This window comes from Rhinopithecus roxellana, chromosome 1 (genome assembly GCF_007565055.1).
Source record: "Rhinopithecus roxellana isolate Shanxi Qingling chromosome 1, ASM756505v1, whole genome shotgun sequence".
NCBI lineage: Eukaryota > Metazoa > Chordata > Mammalia > Primates > Cercopithecidae > Rhinopithecus > Rhinopithecus roxellana.
The window spans coordinates 121,175,448-121,200,463 of NC_044549.1; the positions used below are offsets into that span (position 1 = coordinate 121,175,448).

General features: G+C 35.8%; 1 protein-coding gene and 1 pseudogene across 6 annotated transcripts in view; one reads left to right on the forward strand and one right to left on the reverse strand.

Annotated features, from left to right (window-relative positions):
• Window positions 1-25,016, forward strand: part of PTPRC (protein tyrosine phosphatase receptor type C) — a 136,314-nt gene that overhangs the window by 44,870 nt on the left and 66,428 nt on the right. For 3 of the 6 annotated variants that reach the window (XM_030929668.1, XM_010358238.2, XM_030929670.1), the window contains exons 3-4: window positions 18,209-18,235; window positions 22,930-23,127. In XM_030929668.1, coding sequence (XP_030785528.1) covers window positions 18,209-18,235; window positions 22,930-23,127 — 225 coding nt within the window. The remainder of the gene's footprint in view (window positions 1-18,208; window positions 18,236-22,929; window positions 23,128-25,016) is intronic. The other 3 variants (XM_030929673.1, XM_030929671.1, XM_030929672.1) reach the window with 1 other exon arrangement.
• LOC104658276 lies at window positions 2,778-6,497 on the reverse strand (annotated as a pseudogene).

Here is a 25,016-nt window from a genome sequence, read left to right on the forward strand (position 1 = left end):
TGTTTGAAATGAAAACCAGACACATAATGAATAATTTTACTTAGACCCACTCTCCAAATGTTGCTAAAGGGCTTGTAAATTTTGCTGTTGTTTAAATAACTAAGTCAAGCCAGTTTTACTTAATTCAGTACATGGAGTATTAATGCGCTGTATGAATGCCCAAGGTAGTACTGGACACCACAAGGTCTTTAGGAACCATGCTTCTGAGTTTTAAATTGGTGACTAGTTTAGTATAGATTCAACATAAGCATTAGGTGTTCTTTTGACATTTGGGAATCAGCCAATCAACAGGAGGAATAGTAAATTGAATAAAAACTTGAAAGAGACCATGTCTTTTTTTCATCCAACTGTGAAAAACTTTCTTTGTACAATTGTTAAACTTAAGAAACAGATGGTAGATCTGTATCAGTCAGTAAGGGGTTTCTGAAGTACTTTTCTGGATGAATGCCAAGAAACTGGGTTCCTGAGACTTTGCATGGCTCTGGATTTGTTCTGAGCTGTTTAGTGAAGTGATGCCTGGCATTCAGAACCCGGGGAAGGGAGAGCAGTCATTCCCATTGCCTTGCACAGAGATAGAATCAGAGGTGACAGGTCATTGGAAAATCACATCTTGAGAGTTGGTATCTTTATTTTGAGTTGGTATCTTTTTGAGAGTTGATCACTCATAAGCCTTGCTTTTGATAACATTTCTTTAAATTCCTCCAAGGAACAAAGGGAAGTGCAAAAAGAATACGATAAAATACAGCATTGAATGAGATAAGTGTATTCAAGTTAATGGGCACACTAAATACTGTAATCTGGGAACATAACTCAGATTTCTTTTCTTCTTTGCTCAGTACAAGTTGCATAATCATAGAATATTTATGTAAAAATCAGAAATCAAGGTCAAGAGGGTAGGCATATTTAGATTCTTACCCTATTCATAATTAACAATAAAATAAGATTTTGTGTCCCGATTAAAAGAATGGATGGCTCAGCCCGCATAACCTCTTAAATTAGTTTTATCTATAATTGGATTTCTGAATCTCTTTTGAAAATTACTACCATTGATGGTCACTGAGTGAAAAAAGCAGAAGGATAGACTGGTGTTAACTGTAATGAACATTTATCCAACATTACCTGTGGGCCTGCTGTCCATTTTAAATTCTAAAAGCCTTTTACAACCTGCTGATACATAGCCTCATCTCCAACCTTGCATTCCTAAGTTCCACTCTGCATTCCACAAATGGGATTAATCACCTACTGACAGCTCTATAATAATTCCTGTCACCTGAGGATAATGTTAAAACTTCTCAGTTTATAAGAGAGGGCCTTCATTATCAGCGTCACATTTATTTTCCAGAAAGATTTCTAGCACCCTTCTACCTTCATCTTGCTTTTCAGCCAGGAAGAACAACTTTTACTTTCTGAAATGTACTGGATTCTCAACGTTGGGCCACATTGCTTTTTTTTTTTTTTTTCTAAAAGACTCATCACTTTCCTTTACTACCTCACTTAAACATATCCTTCTTAACTTAGACATTACTTATTTTGGGGAAGTCTTCCATTATTACCCTAATAATAGAGTAGGCATTCTTCCTCCCTGCTTCCATAGAAAGTAGGAAACGATTGCACTTTCACATTGTAATGTGGCTACAGTATGACCAAAATGATTAAATTTAAACAATACTGTGTGGATTCAAATTTTTTCTCAGCTATGCACAAGTAAAAGCCTCCTGCATGTATTACTTTATCTAATCCTCATATCAACTCATATATAAACTAGATTTTATGATTATGGCTCTAAAAACAAGGAGACTAAACCTCACAAATATCACTTAACTTGTACAAGACCTTAGTTGGCTGAGCTAGGATTCAAAACTACGTCATTCCGAGGACAATATAAAGTCCAGCTCTTTATTTCCACATAGGGATGTATATTTCCAGGTACAGTTTTACATTTTGTTCTTTATTGCATGAACATAAATGTAGATACATATGAAAATTCAAAAGCACATGAAAATGCCAAGAGGAAATGCAATACCATCTTATGAAATGAGAAATTACACATATCTTACAGTGAGTTTCAAAATTATATTGCTCAAAGTATTTTTACTGTGGAACCATAGGCACAAACTATACTAAGAGTAAATCCAAAATTTTTTTTGTCCTTATATAAACTAACTACTGTGTAGGATAGAAGTGATGCTGATTTCACCAGTGCCTTTAAGAAGGACAAATCAAATTAAAAAGTCAAAATGCCTGAAGGTGATAATCTAGATGGTAGTAACAATAACAATAATTACTACCATTTATAGAACTTTTTGATCTTGTTCACTCAACATTTCTATTTTTATTCAATTATAAGCAAAGAGCAGAATTAACCCAACATTCAACAACTCCAGATCAGCTTTTCTTACCCCCATGAAGAGCTATCAATTTAACAACTACAGTTGCAAGGATTCCTAATAAGCTGTCAATGAGCACTGCTGCCAGTCTAGATGGCCATGCCCCAAAAACAGCAAAGCCACTCTCCCTAATGCTTTTTCCAGGATTGCTTTTTAAAGGGACCAGAGCAAGATACTGACGCCTATTAAGGCATCTGAGATGCACCGTGTTGGGGTTTAGCCTCCATGCCAGTCAGTCTCTGGTTTTCTAGGTCAGCGATAGCACCATAAAAACACGCTGAGTACAATTCTGGTCTCAGGATCACAAAGACAGAGAGGCGACCTATCCTTTTTCCTTTTTTTGGCGGGGGGGGGGGCGTGGGTGGGTAACCTCCCTTAAAGATTCTTTGATGCTTTGCTCTATTACTGTAGGCCTGGTCTTTTTTCCCCCAGTTTTTTCTTTTTTAAACTCTGCATTGCTATTTTCATATTAATTTGATGACCTCATCACAGTACCAAAATATTCCTCAAAATAGAGTTCCACTTTGATCAAAACATAAACCAGAGTGAGTGAGTGACTAGAATTATAAAGGCCAGGTAGCAGGAAAAGTTACCCTAAACCATCTGACTGCTCATGTCTTGCCTGTGCAAAGGAGAGCCGGAAGAGGAGAAATCTATTATACATGCAACACTGAACTGGAGAACACGGCTTGGGGCCTCTGGGACAGTTCAGGTCCCTGAGCTGCCCCCTACTTCCCAGACAGCTGCTCCTGCAGTGCAGTTTGGGCACAAAGTCGTCCCACTCAGCCTGGTAATGCTTGTTGGCCACTGGGGCCCTGAGCTCGTTTTTTTTTTTTGAGACTGAGTCTTGCTTTGTCGCCAGGCTAGAGTGCAGTGGCCCTATCTCGCCTCACTGCAACCTCTGCCTCCCGGGTTCAAGCCATTCTCCTGCCTCAGTCTCCCGAGTAGCTGGGACTACAGGCTGGCGCCACCATACCCAGCTTTTTTTTTTTTTTTTTTTTTTTTTTTTTTTTTTTTTTTGTATTTTTAGTAGAGACGGGGTTTCACCACGTTGGCCAACATGGTCTTGATTTACCGACCTCGTGATCCACCGGCCTCAGCCTCCCAAAGTGCTGGGATTACAGGAGTGAGCCACCACGCCCGGCAGAGCTCGTACTTTTGACAGAAGGATGCCGTTTTGAATTTGCCACCATGGCCTCCAGATCCATTGCTGAGGATGGGCTGGTCACACTTCAGCAGCCTGTCCTGCTTGTAAACCAGGCAGGCATAGCAGTGGAGGCCTGTGCCCTCCGGAGGCCCCGAGCCCACGTAATGGAGAGGGCTGTGCCACTGCTGATGTCATTGCCCTTCATGTTGACCACCAGGAAATGACGCCATTCCGTGTACTGGGACTCTTTGCTGCCGGGAGCATCGGGTTCTGTTAGGACGAAGGTGTAGAGTTTCCTTTAATCAAGATCATCCCATGAAATGCTGGTGGGTCTGTTAACCTAGGTGGGCGTCAGCACTTTGCCCAGCTCGTCCACCGCCGCCCTGGCATAGGTGACATGCAGCGAGTGCTGCGGCTGCCTGTCCACTTCCTGCAGGCTCAAGGGCCTGAATCGCTTGCTGAGGTCCGCCTGGCATGGCTGCGCAAGAGCGGAGCGCGCAGCTGGGAGTTCTACTAGGCCAGGCGCAGGCGCAACGGCGACTCCGAAGCCTCTGAAAACTAGCCGGGGAAGCAAGGGCTCATTTATAGGATTTTAAAAATATTACTAAAGGCTTCACAAACTGTCTTGTTTGATAGCCACAACATTGGGAGGCCGAGGCGGGCAGATTACTTGAAGTCAGGAGTTCGAGACCAGCCTGGACAACATGGTGAAGCCCTGTCTCTACTAAAAATACAAATATTAGCCAGGTGTGGTGGTGCATGCTTGTAATCCCATCATCTACTCAGGAGGCTGAGGCAGGAGAACCGCTTGAACCCGGGAGGCGGCGGTTGCAGTGAACTGAGTGCCACGGCACTCCAGCCTGGGCCACAGAGCAAACTCTCTCATAAAAGAAAAAAAGAAAAAAAAAAAAAAAAAACTACGACAGTCTCCTTTTAACTGAAGAGGAATGATGTAAAGTTATATAAAGTTCAGAGGAATTGATGTAAAGTGAATAGTAAAGAGTTTGGAATCTACTAAAATATTTTAACAGGAAAGAGACACATCAGTGCATTTTACAAGTAGATCAATGTGGCAGTATCTAGCATGCATGGGGAAGGGATGGAGGAAGTTGTCAGTTTAGAAACTGAGTATAAACATTGTTGAAATAGGACATGATAAGTACCTGGACCAGGGTAAAGGCAATGGAAAGTAAAAGGAAGCCACATACCACAGATACTAGGAATTCAAGGACTATGTACCGAAATTCAGGAGAATGATGTGAAATGGATGCTCTGAATCCTCTATTCCCAGGAGGCAGCATTATGGAGTTAGGAGGAAATGCAGGAGCTTTGGATTCTAGTAGACCTGGGATTGAGTTTTTGCACTGTTACTCTATATTCGAAGCAATATATTTAAACAAGCTGTGTCTTCCTTTTGTCCTTTATAAAACAAGAATAATAATGCTTATCACATAGAAATATTATGAGGATTATATATGATAATGTATCAAATAGTAGGTATTCGGTAAATGCTCCTTGTTTACTAAAGATCGAGAAACCACTTTCTGATGTATAAAGGGATGAAGAGCTGGCCCAATATGAATTTTCCCAAATAAGTTAAATGAAAAGGATCTCATTATCCTTTTCAGGATTTATTATTTATGAATGTTAATATGTTATTTTAATATTTTCCATCTTATGAAATAATTATTTAGTCAGAACATAAGACAATTGATAGGAATACACAGCATGGAAAATGGTTACCAACTAGGGCTGCAGGGTATCAGGGAATGTAACAAGGCAGCAAGATGTTTCTACACGTCTTTTTTTTCAGGCATTGTCTTTCATGAGACTATCAAGTGTGTATCTAGGAAGCTGTTCAACTTAGCGCAGTGCATTTGCTTGCAAAGGGTGCAATGCCATGTTTCCTACTGATAGGGTCGTATTTCATATGTGCTGATAATGTCTCTGAACAAATAGGAAATATCCTTGCCTAGACTATATTTTATCATTTCATTATCTAGTGGTAAAGGAATGTGAGTTCTGTTTACAAATAAACACTTGGTCTTACTTTCTTCTTGGTGATCTATTTTCTCCAAGTTTCATAATATAATGAATTAATAAAGTTTAATTGCTGGCCAAATCAACGGTGACTTTTTATGTTTTTAAATATAAGATTGGGTTTAACTTATTTTTGTCATTAAAATACCATTTGTGAGTGCTTTTCAAAATGAAGTGCTTCTGAAATAAAACACATAATAAAACTAACCTTACTTTTGAAATACATTTCTATTGAAGCAAACACAAATCAATCTGGAAATTCAGCATTTTGTAGCAGTTAAATGTATAGTCAGGCAGCTTCAACGTCAACTAGAGAAGTTGTGGTTTTAACCCCGAGATAGGACTGATTATGCTGGTGCTATGGCAACCTATTGCACCATTTGGTAGCGCCTGTGTGCTTAACCGCATGAGCTGCGCCTCTTCCTTTCCTATAAAGACTCAGAATAAGAAAAACAGAAGTACACCGAAGAGAAGAAACCACAAGAGCAGTCAAGACACTGCTGTTAGCTTTTAGCTGTGCAAACAGCAGTCTTATGAGAACAACACATTGAAAACCTCTTCTATTTGAAAGTGTAGCTTTTCCCATTATGCCTGGGTTCCTTTAATGATTTTGAAAGTAAACCAAGTGTTTCTGTTCAGAGTTTTCATTAAAGGGAAATAAGAAGAAATAAGCAGTGCATTTATCAGCCTTTGCTTTTGTTATTCTCGGCTTTTAGGAATGGAAGGCTTTTGTGCAGCCTCAGCGGACGTTTGATTCTGTTTGTGAGATGGGAGATTAGTTTCTGTTAGGTGCACTCCCTATAATCTAACATTTATTTTCTGTTAATTTTTTATTATATTGTAGTTAGTTCACAAAAAAAGTACAATTTTAATTTCTCACCTGGCTCATTTAGAAAGGGTTGTGGTTTATGCTGTAAACACATTTCTACAGAACTAGATTAAATTCACAGACACTCACTGTCTTAGCACTGTTTATTTTCTATGGGGAGCTTCATTCACCTATTCTTTCCCTCACTCCACTTCTTTTACAAGGTGTAGGTTGATCGGCAAAAGCTTTTGTTTGTTTTGCTTTGTTTCAAAGCACAGACATAATAAAATCATGACTTTTTTTAGCATGTTCTGTTTTTCTTTCCTTAAAGATTTGGGTAAAAATACTGAAGGACAGACAAGTTCATGCTACCATTTTTGTCAGCCATAGGCCTGTTCACTTTTCCTCTCCTGTTTTTCTGAAATATAAGAATCTACCCCTTTTGTAGTCATTGTCCAGCAGTTTGCACTTTTTAACAATAAATTTTAATGTGTGGTACTCTGAATCCCATTTTGATGGTTATACATAATATTTACTCATTTTTGAGTCCCTAATAGTTCTTTAGCACAAATACTGGATTTAGCATTAAATATTTTTTCCTTGTAGTGCAATGTAGTTGAACAAGAATGTGGGTTTTTAGAGTCAGACAGATCTGCATTTAAATCTAGACTCATTTTGCTACAAGTTCCTTAGCATTGCATACACGTATTTATGATTTTGAACTTTCATCTGTGAAAAGAAGAGAATACCGTCTACTTTGTAGGATTTCTACAATGATTAGATAAAATAATATGTAACAGTATTTAAGACAGTGTCATCCACATAGTAGCTGCTTATTAAATAGTAAACACTGTTGATAGCACTAAATACACTAATAAAATATTTGACCACCTATGCAAACATCTTTTGATGATTCTTTATTCTTTAACGATGTTCACAACCGATCCTAGAGGAAGCAAAGAGCTACAAAAATGTATACTTACTAAGGGATTAATATAATTAAATGGTTTTTGCTATCTGAAGTATATTGCATAAATCAGGTATATATCCTTGGATTTAGGTAAATGAAAACATACATTTTCATAAGAAGCAAAAATACAATTAATATGGGAATAAACCTATTCTGGAAAATGTTTAAAAAGAGAATATGGATAAGGAAGCATCTTTCTCAGTTGTTCTTAACCCTTGTTTCCATCACAATCACCATCAAAGCTTTAAGAAAATACCAATGCACAGATCACGCTACCCCACAAATCTACTAAATCAGATTTTCCAGAGTTGGAGCCCAGAAATATACACCTTTAATCATATTTAAATATGCCCAGTCAGGATCAATACAAATAAAGGATTGATATTTTACCTTACTCAGGATAATAATACTGGTTACACATACACAAATATACATAACTGATAACAAGACAGAATTTTGTAAACTATGTTCTCAGAAACGTTGCAGTTACATTGTACAAGTGTCCTATAGTATGTCCATGGGAAAAAATGAGTTTGTGGCAAATACTTTTAGGAGATCTTGAGCTAAACAAAGTGACATAAGTTTCTCTATGCTTTTAATATATTAACACACTTTATAAATATCTCCAAAGGTTATGTAGCATGAATTACTTCTGAAACAGATTTGACTATGGGATATTTAAAGGCACACATATCTAAATCAAAGACTTCAATCTGACCATCATTACACAGGAAGTGATAATCATTTTCCCCCTGACTTGTAGATAAATATTTTAAAACAGAAAAAAAGCAGTGTAACCGATTGTTCTTAGATGGTTATCTAGCAACCTTTATAAAATTTTGTCATTAATTGTTTTGTTAATCAACATGCCTGAAATATATAACATGATGTTTTAGGCCAGGTATAAAATACCTACAAATGTATTCCTAGTTTTAGAGGTGTGTGTTTACAAACTCATATGTATTCACAAGCAAAAAATATTATTTTAAATATTGGATATCATAATTCACTGGGAGACAACCAGATATGATTGCTATCTTTAAAATTTTTTCATTATTTGATTTTATTCCTCTCATGACCCCCAAAACTTGCCTTCTTTATCCTCAGTTCTGCTTTACATAATGATATTTTTATTTATCATTTGCATTATTATTTAAAATGTATGTCTATAATTTGAAAGTTTAAATAGTACTGTAAGGTCTAGAGTAAATAAGAACAGTCTTTTGCTCCCACCCCTCTCTTGATATTTTGTGATTTTTAAATGTTATCTTTTATTGTAGTGCTCTTTCTTTAAAAAAAAAAAAAGGTTTTTGCTAGTATCTGTTGACTTCTTCTCTTGATCTTGAAGTGTTGCTTTTTATAACCTCTTGCTCTTTGTTCAGGGATGCAATGTTTTATCATTTCCGAAAATACGAATTGTAGTTGGTTATCCTTTCTTTTGCTCCTTGCATTGCCTCATTCTCCCAAGTCCATCTTTTGTTTATTTGAGCTCCATCTTTATTTCTTATTAGAGGCTTTGGTCTAGTGTTTCGTGGATGTCCATTTGTATTTAATAAAAGGCCTCAACAAAGGGATGTTGAAATTCTCTGGACATTGGTGGAGCTCATAAATTCACGTGCCTTAACTAGGCTGAATGAAATCAGAAAGGCACTAAACTCACTGAGTCTTAGTTTCCTATCGAATGAACTGTGTGTCAATAATCACTAAAATCCTTTGCTTCTGTCTGAGTAGAAATCTTTGGAATTATTTTCTGATGATAAGCAGAAAGTGCTTTACTCACGAGATTCCAAACATAATATTAATATATGCAATATTTTAACATAAAGTCTACATAAAGAATAAGAAAATTATTAAATAGACACTACTTCAAATCTAACACTTGCCTCATGTGTGCCTGTGAGCAATTTACTTACATTTACTTAACTCTTTTAGGTCCCAGTTTCATTCCCTATAAAAAAGGATAAATAATGCTAACTCATTGACTTGCTGGGATGTTTAAAGGAAAAAAAATACATATATATATTATATATATACACACACACACATATATAAAGAGGTGTGCATAATGTCTGCTATGTAACATTTCAGTAAACTGTTGCTATCATTATTATATTTACTGATTAAGCTAATGGAGGGTAGAAAAGACTGTTTCCTGTGGTTTTCTGAAATCATAACACCTGGTTTGTCACTGTCCAGAGTGCTTACTCCATAAATACTTGATAATTTAATATGATTTGTTAGAGTTATTGTCTGTGGATCATATAGCAGATTTCCAGCATAAAGAAAAGTGTAATTCTCTTATTTTTATTGTATACTTTATTATTATCATGCATTGCTAAGAAAGGAAAGCCATACATATCTGTTTCAGCTGACCCTTATTTTTTGTCTTGATTTGCTTTTTTCCACTTTTGTACAGCCTTTATGTTTATGCAGGTCAAGTATGCATTCTCAACCTTCAAAACATGCTATCATTCATTTTAGGGCAGATGCTGAGAATAAGTATTTATTTCATCTATTCTATTTTACCCTTCTGCCCTTGTACTTTTCCCAGATTTGCAGAACTAGACAGGTTTAAATTCCCTTGGAAATAGCATCCCATTTTTTTTTTAGGGGGTAGGGAGAACGGGTGGTATTTAAAGCCCAAGTATGTCTTTTGAAATGCCGTTTTCACTCAAATTGATTCCTAGTTTTTGCTGAAATCTCTGATCGGGGACTTAGGGGTGTGACTTCAAGGTAACTTTGATTTGTCATCATTTAAACATTTTAAGTTGTAAAAGAAACATATTGGGAAAGGTAAATTCAGTAACAATACATGTGTTAGAATAACACAGCTTTGAAGATCAAATGTTCTGTTATCTACATTTTCATCTGTTTAATGTATCTAGTCAATTCCATTGGTGATTCACAACAGGATTATAATGGGAAAAAGAGCTCTTAGATAATTTACAGATTTTTAGTGCTATGGTGCCACCTACTGAAATATTACTAAATACTCCTTTGACTAGCGAAAACACAAGGCTTTTAAGTTTAAAAAAATATAAAAAAATTCATCCCTAGAAAATAAAAGTTAAAGTGTAGAATGTAGTAACTGTAATATGTAGAACACTAGATATTTTACTGTGTTTTATTTCATATTGATTTGATGTGTTCATAGAATTTGAGAGAAAGCTCAGTGCAGCTCATACTTTGATAAACAGTGGTGCCTTCTCTTTATTGTCACACACCTACACATGTGCCCTCTTAATTTCCATTGCTATTTCACATATTTTTCTTTACCTATTTTCCACACCTTCCCAGTATTGTTCATAAAGAATGTTTACATATATTGTAGTGTAATTTGTATTTAATAATCTCCAAATATTAAATATATATTTTATTGTGCACTAGTTATTAAGTACTTTATGCAAAAATTTTATTTGCTCTTCCCAGATCTATTTGACTCCACTAAGAATATATTCTCACTTTTAAGTAATACAGGAACTAGGGTAGAGTACAAGGCTGCCTACATACATAAAACAAATTAGGTAGCTACATCAGTTCATTTGTTTTGCACTGGACAAGCAGAATAATATTTAACCATATACTCCAGTCTAAATGGATAGGTCATGAAATAGTTGAATATCTTATACGACCAATCTTTTTTGTTGTTGTTTTTTGGTTTTGAGTCAGGGTCTCACTCTGTCACCCAGGCTGGAGTGCAGTGGCACCATCACATCTCACTACAGCCTCAACCCCCACTGCTGGGCTTAGCCTCCCAAGTAGCTGGAACTATAGGCGCACATCACCACACCTGGCTGATTTTTGTGTTTTTAGTAGAGGTGAAGTTTTACATGTTGCCCAGCCTGGATCACTTGGCTCAAGTGATCCACCTGCCTCTCCCTCCAAAGTGCTGGGATTCCAGGTGTGAGCCACTGCGCCTGGCCACAATGGATCTCATCAGGTCTTTTTTTCTATCAGTGAAGATTCAGCACAGTAGCTTCTATCTATGATTTTGGTAATGTTTGATATTGTTTGCACGTATGAAGTGCAACAGACAATTGAAGTCATTGCTCATGTAGTTTAGGAAGAATTAAAATATGATAGAGACATTAATAAATTATTGCAGATATTTGGTTGGATAGTTTTCTCTAAGTAGTTAAGTACCTTCACCTACCCCCTACCTTATTTAATATAAAGGCATTCTCCACCAAAGTATTTGTTAGTGTATTGCTAACATTGATATAAAAATCATTAGATGAGTTGATTCCAAGTCTTTGCTACTGTGAATAGTGACAGACTGTATTAAGAAAATGTGGCACATATACACCATGGAATACTATGCAGCCATAAACAAGGATGAGTTCGTGTCCTTTGTAGGGACATGGGTGCAGCTGGAAACCATCATTCTCAGCAAACTTTCGCAAGAACAGAAAACCAAACACCGCATGTTCTCACTCATAGGTGGGAATTGAAAAATGAGAGCACTTGGACATGGGAAGGGGAACATCACACACTGGGGCCTATTGGGGAGGGGCGAGAGGGGAGGGATGGCATTGGGAGTTATGCCTGATGTAAATGACGAGTTGATGGGTGCTGACGAGTTGATGTGTGCAGCACACCAACATGGCACATTTATACATATGTAACAAACCTGCATGTTGTGCACATGTACCCTAGAACTTACAGTATAATTTAAAAAAAAATACAAGAGCAAACACACACACACACACAAAATCATTAGATCACTTTTGGGGGGCATGTCCTTTGGATGTTATGTAGGTGTTTTAATTGAGCTATTTTATATAGGTCATGTTTAGTGTGTTCCTACTTTAAGACTGCTAAAATTTTTAATATTAAAAAGATTGAAAACATAGACTTATGTAATCTAGTGCACACGGCTTGTTAAAATTGATATGTTGCTTCAAGTTGCATCACTCTAGTGTCTACATTATATTCTTAAGGGCATTGGCTTAAATTTTGAAGTAGTTTTTAACTTAAAATTTTTTTTTTTTTTTTTTTTTTTTTTTTTTTTTTTTTTTTTTTTTTTTTTGAGACGGAGTCTCGCTCTGTCGCCCGGGCTGGAGTGCAGTGGCCGGATCTCAGCTCACTGCAAGCTCCGCCTCCCGGGTTTACGCCATTCTCCTGCCTCAGCCTCCCAAGTAGCTGGGACTACAGGCGCCCGCCACCTCGCCCGGCTAGTTTTTTGTATTTTTTAGTAGAGACGGGGTTTCACCGTGTTAGCCAGGATGGTCTCGATCTCCTGACCTCGTGATCCGCCCGTCTCGGCCTCCCAAAGTGCTGGGATTACAGGCTTGAGCCACCGCGCCCGGCCTAAAATTTTTATTTTAAATTGATTCTATGTGTTTTTTTCAAGGACAAAAACACTTTTATGTCATGTATCATGTTGACTAAAAGTGTTACCAAAACTAAAAATCTGTTTATAGGGATTTTATGACCATGAGGACAAGTGAGTTTAGTCTTACACTAAGTCTAAACAGTGATGCTGAAGTCTTGGAATTTTGTTTTAAAAAGACAAAATGGTGTGGGGCAGGTGCGCGCGCATGTGTGTGTGTGTGTTCATGTGCGTATTTGAAACAGTATATAAAAATGAAATAAAACATAGATTACAATGTTTTAGTGTAGCCTAAAAAATCACTCAGTGGAGGAATTTAGAATCATAGCCAGTGATAAATCGGTGTACAAATAAACACATATTCAATTCAAGAGGCCTTTATGGGAAGTAACCATGAACACAGAAGAAAGGAAAATGTTAGATCTTTAGATATTAAGCTATTTTCCATGGATGTTAAATTTTGCTGCATTAAAGATGAAAAGATTTGAGGAAATTTTGAATATGAAGCAATGATGAGTTCAGAAAAAAAAAAAAATATGTCTGTTATTCTGTCCTCTAGCTCCAGAAACCTCTTAACATCTAAACAAAAAGTCTGTAAATTTTAATAATTGTGCTTGATATTAGTGTGGTTTGGTTGACTTTCCTGTCAAAACAATATTCTGGAATAAATTAAGTCGACACACCTCTGAGTTTTCTCTAATATTTGTTTGTACCATTATAGAGCATTCACTCAGCATATTATTATTTAATCTGCATATCTATTTTTAGGGTCAAGGTTATTTTAGCATTTGTAGCACTACTAGTAATTTACTTGCAGTCAAATTATGATTAAGATGCATTTTTATTTAGCTTATGAGTTTTTAATAAACACCTTCTCTAAAGATTTTCATGCTTAAAATTTCATACGAAGAGGAAAGGCTGTCAAGACAAGTTGATGGGAAAAGAGGGATGCCTGATAAGTGAGAGTATGGTCTGTAAAGTCAGACAGGCTCAGGTTCAAGTCTGGCTCGCATATACTAAACTGGCCTTGTGAACTTGGCCAAGACGCTTGACTTTTCTAAGCTTCTTAGGGTTCTTGTGATGCTTAAGAAAAAAAACATAAGCAAAAGACTTAGTATAGTGCCTGGCACCCAGTAAACACTCAATACATATTAACAATTAATAATAATAAAATATCATTTTTAAATTATTATTTAAAAAAGTAAATCATTAGAGACAGTCTTCTCCATTTTGGTAATTTACCTCTTGTCCTTCTTTTCAGAAGTTAGATTAAAATACTATACATCATGTATTTCTTTTAAAAAACTCATTGCTTTTGGATCACTTGGAAGTTTATTAATCTCTCTGAGACATGGAACATGTATGTAGTCTGATGAATAGTGTACTGGTTGGAAACAGTTCTAGTATATTTACTCAGGTATTCACAGTTCTTTTATTCAAAAAGAAATAGCTTCACATAGTGTCCCAGCATTTTTCTTCTCATTTCTGTAGTAAACAGATGATGAATTATAATTTTCTTTTATGACGCTCTATATAATTGGTGCTACACATTTTGGTGACAACAAGGTAGTAAATCAGAACAATAGAATATAGTGGTCTGTGGAATTAGTGGTGCAGGTAACATTAAGATTCCTCTTTTCTCTGTCATCAAATTTACTTTCTGATTTCTCCTCTGTATTAATTGATCCAATGGCTTCCATCATTCTGAGGAAAAAGTTCAATCTCCTTTTCAAGGTCTACAATGCTTGCTCCTTGACTCTTCTTCTAAAGCTGTTATCATCAGATCTGTTTGGTTTCTCCTTTGCACTTACTCATGCTTAAAAGAATCTAACAATTACTTATGAATCACTTCTTATACACAAAACTCTTGGCTACAGCTGCTTCTCTTTCTCTCCTCCTCTTCCTCTTATTATGTGATTCATGTTGATGTTGATGGGAGCAATTTTGATTATTAGTCTTAATCAGGTGTATCCATGACTGAAATGTCTTTGCAGATAACTGGATATATGTCTCTTATGGATTATAAGCTTTTCCAGGGCAAGGATCATGGTTTGATCATGTTTGAACCTAGTCTCTAACAGCATGCCAGCACAAAAATATATGTTTCTTGAACCTAAGTGAACTAAATTAACTTGTTTCAAGTTCCAAGGAATTAGGTGCTTGTATGAGAAGGGGCATATCAACATAATTTTAGATACTTAAGAGCTCATGTATTTCTCAGATAAAGAAGATATATGTGTTGTATAAAGTATGTTCACACACTCAAAAGCAACTTGGATATTTTAACTTTGGCGATATGCTGTGTTCTTCACAAACAACAAAGGACACTTCCTTTCATTTCAAACATGAGAGGTATTAGTTACTACTATACTAATTTTTTTTCTTATTACCACTTTTGCAAACCAACACAATTCTAAGACCTTAATTTAGAGAGAAATAAGAACAAATAAGAAGAGTGGGAACACTGTTAATGGGAAAATAAACATAATAATAGTTTACATGAAACAGAAAGATAAAAGTTAACTAGATAAGAAAAGGGACAAAAATACAAACAATATCAATTAAAAACAATATTTAAGTTATGAATTATTAAGAAAAATAGAGAAATACAATGAGAAAATAAGAAAGTAAATATGTTAATAATTATGTATCACCCATCAATGCTATAAAAATACATTTTACTTCAAGGAATAAGCCAGGGAATGTCATTGAAAAATACTGAGTGATGCTCCTCTGATGGCAACTCTGAAGGAAGAAAATGTTTTCACATCAGTTTGTTCTCAGAAGATAAAATATAAAGGCAGGAAGTCACCTTAAGCATCAGCTAATTCACTCTTCCATCTGATCTCTGATTCCCTTTAACAATCTGAGTTTGCTGTCATTTGGAAAAGAACTTTAGAATCTTTTAAGTAGGCATTTACTAAGATGAGGGATGAAAACATTGCACTTCACTATAGACTGAATCTAGTTCACATCATGCCAAGAAAGCTGCTCTTTTCAACATTTCCACAAACCCAGATGATAAATCCAGTTGACCCGTGTTAATCTCCCATGTTTACCCCGCATGTTAATCCCCGCATTATTTGACTTCAACCACTTCCTTCTTGAAACACCCTCTACTCTTTATTCCTGTTTGCTACAGTTTTTCTCCTACTTGGAAAATTTGATTACCTATGCTGGCTCTCTCAATATTCACTGAACTTCAGGATTCTATCTTGGACGCTGTTGTAGGAAGTCAGGGACCCCGGATGGAGCGACTGGCTGAAGCCATGGCAGAAGAACATAAATTGTGAAGATTTCATGGGCATTTATTAGTTTTCCATACTAATAATTTTATAATTTCTTACGCCTGTCTTTACTGCAATCTCTGACAAATTGTGTAGATTTCATGGACACTTACCACTTCCCCAATCAATACCCTTGTGATTTCCTATGCCTGTCTACTTTAATCTCTTAATCCCATCATCTTTGTAAGCTGAGGAGGATGTATGTCGCCTCAGGACCCTATGATCATTGCATTAACTGCACAAATTGTTTATAGAGCGTGTGTGTTTGAACAATATGAAACCTGGGCACCTTGAAAAAAGAACAGGATAACAGCAGTGTTTGGGGAACATGAGAGATAACCTTAAATTCTGACTGCCAGTAAGCCAGGCAGAACAGAGCCATATTTCTCTTCTTTCAAAAGCAAATAGGAGAAATATCAGTGAATTCTGTTTCTCATCAAGGAGCATCCCTGAGAAAGAGAATGTGCCCCTGAGGGTAGGCCTCTAAAATGGCCGCTTTGGGGGTGGCTGTCTTTTACTGTCGTAGCCAAAGGGATGAAATAAGTCCCAGTCTCCCTTAGGGTTCCCAGGCTTATTAGGAAGAGGAAATTCCCACCTAATACATTTTGATCAGACGGGTTGTCTGCTCTCAAACCCTGTCTCCTGGTAAGATGTTATCAATGACAATGCGTGCCCGAAACTTCATTAGCAATTTTAATTTTGCCCCTTCGTGTGGTCCTGTGATCTCGCCCTGCCTCCATTTGCTTTGTGATATTTTATCACCTTGTGAAGCATGGGATCTCTGTGACCCACACCCTATTCGTACACTCCCTCCCCTTTTGAAAATTGCTAATAAAAACTTGCTAGTTTTATGGCTCAGGGGGGCATCACGGAACCTGCCGACATATGATGTCTCCCCCGGACACCCAGCTTTAAAATATCTCTCTCGTACCCTTTCCCTTTATTTCTCGGACCAGCCGGCACTTAGGGAATTAGAAAAGAACCCACGTTGAATATCAGGGTTGGGGTTCACCCGATAGGACTCTTCTCTTTTACATAGTTTGGTGATCTCCTTCACCTCCGTAGCTGTAAAATGTATCTGTATGCTGATCTATAGCATCAACCCACATGTATAGCATGAGCTACGAACCTCTATGTTCAAATGCTATTAAACATTTTCACATGGAATCTCAAGCAAATTCCAGTTCACCTCTCACTACTCATTGTTTATTATTTCTTAAGTTCAGTGAAGCTACAACTCACTAGCATGTTAAACTATCAGTCGAGATATTTTCCGTATTACTCTTTCTCCTTTATCCTCACTTGCAAGGATTTACAAACTCTTGGTGATTCTTAGGTGTTTCATAGGTCCTTTTCCCCCATCCTTTCTTTTGGGGTACAATTCTTATTATGTAGGACATCATCTCTGTCTGTTTTGCTTTGGTTTTAGTCTCCTGATTTTCCTGCCCCCATCTTTGCTCTCTAATAATCCATTTTCCATTTCCTGAAAGGTTGATCTAAAATTTAAATGTTTCTTCATTAGGCCTCCCGTTAAAGAAATCCCTGTAATGGATATCTAAAGCCTGTAAGATAAATCCCAGCTTCTTATTCCTCTGGGACCAAGCTAGCTATATGCAATCCTGTAGGTTGTAGCTTAAATGCATCCAAGAAACCCTCTGTATCAACTCCTCTACCAGCCAACCACCAACCCTGGAAATATAAATAAGATGATCCTGTTATGTGCTCCTTTAGCACATTCTGTCTCACTTGTCATCACGCTGTATTGATTGTCTTTGTTCATATCTCACACTAAATTGAGCTCATTGAGGGCAGGGAATTTTTTTATGTTGGTCATATTATATCCCTAGCATGTAGCATAATATCTAGCACAAAATAGGTGCTCAATTAATCATCATTATCTAAATAAATGAATGCATTTGGGAAAAAATGTTTCAGAATTTTTTCAAAAGTCTTTTGCAGGTTTGAAATTAATCCTGATAGTGATCCTTTAATCTGTTATGTTTCTGATTTAGCCTGGGTATTCAAAAAATAAATAACATAATTTTGACATATTTGGGCTTTGTAAACATGATATTAAGAGAGGGAATATAGTTTCATTAGGGTAAAAGCTACTGAAAATTGCCACTTGGTGAATGTTCTATCATAAGCTTGAGGTACATGTAAAAATATAATATATGTTTACATGAATATGAATGAAATTTGAAATTTTCTTAGAGATTTTTGTTTCTTCTTTGCAGGGCAAGGCTCAACACCTTCCCCCATTGGTAAGAATTAATATTTGCATTTTTACTAATTTTATATTCTTGTTGCAAAACTTATATATTTAATAACAATTTTCTATTATTATCACTGAAATTATTTTTAAGGATACATTTTATAATCATGAATGATTCTTGACATTCACTTGTTCTTAAACTTTCTGCTTATATGTTTTAAAGTTTAATAACTACATAAACATGCTATTAAATTTATATATATGTTTTGTGTATAAATAGTAACTTTCCCTAAACTTGACAGTAAATCACACAACAGGTTTCTACTCTCTTTTAATATTTTAAGACTACAAATAAATGCATTTAAGTTAGATCACAAAATTGTATAGTCTGAAAGCAGGTTAAGAGTTGTCTATCTATGTTACAGATATGTAGATAATAGATTTGTATATGTCTATATTTCTTTAAGAGTATGGTACTTTTTTCAATGGTATACAAAACGTTTGAGACTATTAAGATATTTTTAAATAATAATTTTCGAATTCTACTGAACAATTCAATTAATAGTCCTAATAAATGTCTTGATCCTGAGATAAATTAAATTTAAAAAACGGAGATGCTGCAAATAAATTCATACATAGTACATGCAAAATAAGAGAGAAAATTAAATTGCAGATGGTTAAAAAATCACATCACTTAAATGATGTTACTGAAAATGTATTATTTATTTCCTGCATAATCATATGGTTGACAGTATGCATTAAGAAGGTCAGTAAATTTATGAAAGCAATTTTGATTTAATATAGTAATGCACAGTGCCAACTAACGTACATCCAACATATCATGAAATTGGGTTATTAAAATGATTATTTTTGTCATTAAATAAAAATTCAGTCCAAATGAAGAAAACAAATAACCATGAAAATACTAACAAAAACATTTCTGAATCTGCATAAGAACTATATTTCCTTATTTTTAAAAAAAGTCTAACATAATTTTACAGTTTTTTAGCATGACAGTGATGTTTTATAAATAAATAAAAGTCATTCCTGCATAGTAGATTGTGATTGGTTTATGCCACCTACTCAAATGCAACTTAGTATCTCCAACTTTTACAGAAGATTGATTCATCTCAACCATACCAGCTGGTTATTTTTGCAGAAAAGGGATGGGTATAAAGTAGAATGGGGAGTGATTCTTTAAAATGGCAGATGACTCATCACCTTATTGAGGGAGTTTCTGTTATCTCTGAATTGACTTATAACAAGCCTCCAAGTGATGAAACCCGGTAAGTTAAAACTGTTAACCAAAATGCAAAGGAAAGTGATCTCTCCCAAATATTGGCCACAACAATGTCATCAATGGAAACCAGGAGAATTTGCAAAGTGGAGGTTCAAGAACAATGTGGAATTGGCAATTGAGTCAGGTTTTCTAATTTTAAATTCTTATTTGTGAAAGGGAATGTGAATTGAACTTAAGATGTGTGCAAAGGTATGAAGGAGAGTGGTTCTCTGAAAACCTTTCTTCCTACACCTGGGACTGAATTTGCTTGGCTAGAAGTATCTTCAGGAATACTACTCATCAAAATAGCATGGTACTATGTATTAGTCAGGATTCTCTAGAGGGACAGAACTAATAGGAGAGATGTGTATATGAGGGGTAGTTTATTAAGGAGTATTGACTCACAATCACAAGGTGAAGTCCCACAATAGGCTGTCTGCAAGCTGAGGAGCAAGGAAGCCAATCGGAGTCCCAAAACCTGAAAAGCAGGGAAGCTGACAGTGCAGCCTTCAGTCAGTGACCAAAGGCCCGAGAATCCTGGCAAATCACTGGAGTAAGTCCAAGAGTACAAAAGCTGAAGAACTTGGAGTCTGATGTTCAAGAGCAGGAAGCAGCCAGCAGGAGAAAAAGATGAAGACCAGAAGACTCAGCAAGCCCACTTCTCCTACCTTCTTGTGACTGCTTTTTCTAGCCTCGCTGGCAGTTGATTGGATGATGCCCACTCACATTGGGCAGAGGTTGGGGGGATGGTGGGGAGGATCTGCCTCCCCCAGTCCACTGACTCAAATGTTAATCTCCTTTGGCAATACTCTCACAGGCACACGCAGAAACAATACTTTGCATCCTTCAATCCAATCACGTTGACACTCAATATTAATCATCACATACTATTATAAGGAGAATGTTGCATGATTTTCTTTCTGGTCTGTTTGTAATTCACATCTAATAAAAGAATGATAGTGGACGATAAAGGGAACTTGTTGCAACATTTCTCTCAAAGCAAAAGGGATCATTGGAAGCCCGCAGACACCAGAATTGGTTTAACCTAAAAATAACAAATTAATAATTGTCAATCTTTTACAATGACAAAATTACAATTGTCATTATAAAAATCATCTATAATGATGACATTGACTTAATGTGAATAGAAAGAATTCTAAACTCTCTGCTTCCTTCCTCCCTCCCTTCTTTCCTACTTTCTTTCCACTACCTTACTCCCACCCACTTCTCTTTTCCTTTCTTTTCTCCCACCCTCTCTCCCTCCCTTTCTTTTTTTTTTTTTGACGGGGTCTCGCGCTGTTGCCCAGGCTGGAGTGCAGTGGTGCGATCTGGGCTCACTGCAAACTCCGCCTCCCGGGTTCACGCCATTCTCCCACCTCAGACTCCTGAGTAGCTGGGACTACAGACGTCCGCCACCACGCCCCGCTGATTTTTTGTATTTTTTTAGTAGAGACAGGGTTTCACCGTGTTAGCCAGGATGGTCTGGATCTCCGAACCTCGTGATCCACCCGCCTCGGCCTCCCAAAGTGCTGGGATTACAGGCGTGAGCCACCGCGCCCGGCCTCCTCCCTTTCTTTTATTCAATGCAGAGAAGTTGAAAAAATATTAAGTTAAACCTGATTTTACACTGAAGACTAGAGGTAGTTACTATCCTATTACTGTACTTAGTTGGATATGCTGGCATGTAATTATGAGTAAAAGTTTGATGGATTTATTTGTGAGGTATTTGGTTATAAAAATCTAGAGACTAAAGTTGTTCATTGGAAAATAACACACATAACAAGTCTATGATCATTTTGCATTTCTGTAATCACAGAATAGTTCTGCAACATTTCATGTATATTGACATTGCTGAAGTACAATATAATTAAGATGAATTTTTTCTGTATTTAGTAAAAATTAACTTTAACTTTGATACTAATGAATAAAGCTGTTTTTAATATTATTTCCATTTTCTTCTCTATTGAGTAATATTGCAATTTTCATTCTTAACTCTTTTCTGTCCTATCATCTCTAGTCCTTTTCTAGTTTCTCTCTCATTCTTTCCCTTTTTCCATATTTATGCCATTGTCTTTTACCCAATCTTGTTGAACTGAATTAATTATTACTTGTTGTGTGATATAGCTCAGTTTTTGCCTAATTAAATATTTTTAAATTTTTTTTGCTTTTCAAAAAGTAAATATACGTTAAGCAAAAAAAAATATATATATATACATATATATATAAATACATCTTTATAATCCCAGCATGCAGAGATCACATGAGTTTTTTCTTTTTTAACAAATTTGATGTATTTTTCTTTTCTTTTATAAAGAAAGCCACTTTTTTTCAGCAAAAGAGTGTGAAAAAAATGTAAAGGACTTTAATCAATAGTGCTAATTTGCCCTGCAGAATTTTTTTTTCCATTGTACACTCATGTCAACTGTGCATAAACTTATTCCACTACTACTTTGTGACATATTTTCCTCTTTTTAAAGAAACTTGAACTGTGGAAATTATTTCAGTATTTTAACTTGTATCTCTTTGTTATCATGAAGTCAAAGACATTTCTGTAGACTTTGGTTGTTTGTAAACCTAGTTGTGAGTTTCATTTTTCAGTCCTTTACACACATTTTCATTGCTTTGTTTGCATTTAATTTATTTTTTTTAAGAATCCATGAATAGGCCGGGCGTGGTGGCTCACACCTGTAATCCCAGCACTTTGGGAGGTTGAGGCGGGTGGATCATGAGGTCAGGAGATCGAGACCATCCTGGCCAACATGGTGAAAACCCGTCTCTACTAAAAATACAAAAAATTATCTGGATGTGGTGGTGTATGCCTGTAATCCCAGCTACTCGGGAGGCTGAGGCAGGAGAATCGCTTGAACCAGGGAGTCGGAGGTTGCCGTGAGCCATGATCACACCACCGCACTCAGCCTGGTGACAAAATGAGGCTCTGTCTCAAATATATATATGTATATATATCCATGAATAAATAGAAGTTTTGTCTTTCATTTTTTTCTCCTGAAACCCTAGCTCTCCTAAAAACCTTCTAACTTCGCCTTTCTTTATCCTTTTCTTTATCTACAACTTTTTAATTTTTTTAATCATCTTTACCCATTATGCTTCATCCTTCTGAACGCAATTGCTTTGGGTAGGTGAGAAGCTGCTTTCAATTTCATTTCCCCATTTTTATCTTTAGTCAATGTTCTGTAACTTGTTTTAGATCTGTGTCTACATATTATATGTATCTCTGTATGCATCAATATTTGTATATATGCATGTATATTTGTGTATATATATTTATGAATACATATACACACCATATACATATACTTATGTATGGTGTGTGTGTATGTATGTGTAGATATATGTACATACACACTATAATGAACTGGGGAGTTAGTATACTGGGATGAGCATACATTTGGGATATGATTCACATATTTATTTTGTCCTTCTTCCATTTTCCATTAATTTAACAGGACCGAGAACGACAAAGATGCCCAGTGTTCCACTTTCAAGTGACCCCTTACCTACTCACACCACTGCATCCTCACCCGCAAGCATCTCTGAAAGAGAAAATGACTTCTCAGAGACCACACCTCCTTTTAGTTCAGACAATACTTCAACCCAAGTATCCCCGGACTCTTTGGATAACGCTAGTGCTTTTAATATGACAGGTTGGCACACAAAAGTTGTTAACTTAGATATCAGGGCAATGTCATTTAAAAAATTCTAAAGTTATCAGTACAACTTGTCTTTAAATTATTTTCACAGTTTCTGAGGATGTGATTTTGTTAAAGTGCAGAAATTGCAGGAAATTAGTATCTGTGAAATATAGATCGACCAAAGTAATTAATGCATATTGCTAGGGAGTGGAGAGAGAAAAGGAGGGAGGCAAGATCTCCAAGGACAATCAGGAGGGAAATTTGTTCTAGTAACCTCTGGTCTATACACACTCTCCATGATTCTCCCGCTTGGCTTCCTGCCACCTGGACAGATGAGAATTTCCCAAGTTCAGAGATTATCAGTCCTGCTCTCCTTGGAAGGTGCCTTAAATGGGAATCTTCCAATTTCTTGGTTTCATTCTAGATTCTCTTCATCCGAAAATTGTTGAAGATAGAAAATGTTTTATTTTTAAATCCATTCTGAGAATTGACAACCCAATTTTGTTATTTGAGTTTCTTTTAAGAGGATTTGCATTATTGAAAACATTTTTAATTAAGGTTGTGAGTTCTACTGGTAAAATTAAAGGCAATGTAGCCATGTTCCCAGAAAAAATCAGATTGATGTGAGAGATGTTTTTGCCAAGGAGGGACACTGATGCTCCTTACAATGCTGATATAAGTATATGCTCATTTAATGTTTAGCAACAGGTCTACCAGTGTATTAAGTACTCAAATTTACTGTCAGGAGAGTGTTCATGCTTTCCTGAAATAATGTGTTATGTTGATATTTTTGGGGGCAAACAGGTTTATAGACATACTTTGATAAAAGATACTAAGCTATTTGAACTGTTTAGCAATGGCATTTATCTTCATTTGAAAAAAACAAGCATATATAACACCATCACAGAAATTTTGTTTAGGGTACTTCAAAGTATTTTGAGTATCATACTGATGAAGTTTATTGGATATAGTAAGCAGTTAAATAAATGGTCAGTGCCTTCCTATAGCAAGTACAAGACTGTGCATTTAATGTTCCATTTGTTTCCCTATCACTATAGCAGAGTAGTGACTAGGACCTGTCTAAACACTGTAAAAATTTGGACACATTACCCAAAATTTTTACAAAAGGAAAGCAAGGATGAAGGTGCTGATGACTAGGTAGAACATCTCATGCTATTTTATTATTTTCTTTGTTGCCTGAGTAGTGTTACATAGAGTTTTCCTTTTGAAGGTTCTGTATTTCATGTCACATATACGAGTAAAAACATGCAACATTCCTAACTTTCATTTCCACATTTTAAAAATCTAAAACCACTTAAGCCATAAATTTACAGATAGAGCACAGTATGAGAAAGGTTTAAAGTAGAATAGATTGAAAATAAGGATGAATAATTTTAAAATACTGATTTGCTCTAGCAAAATAATACTGATGGTGAAATTACCTAGAAAAGTTTATGCTTTCAAATAAAAACACACTTTCTTTTCTAGAAAATAATCTTTTCATCAGGTCATATTTCAATTATCTATTGGAATAAAGTCTATATGAGTTATTTAATTTATGATTATGATTGATTTATACTGCTGAATGCAATTTTTTCATTTATTGATATAATTGGGGACAAATCCTTTAGTCCATATTTCTAAGAATATTATACACACTAGTCGAAATTTTTCACTTTTGAAAATGGTTACAATAACCATCCATGTGCATAACATTAAATTTAATTATGTAATTTTATTTTTATAAGAATAGTTTATGACTATTTCAAAACATTTTCAATATAGATGGGTATATATGCATATATATTTGTATATACTGTTAAATATATATAAAATATATGTATGTATTGTGTGTATATACTTTAATCCTATATATACATACATATACATATATACATATA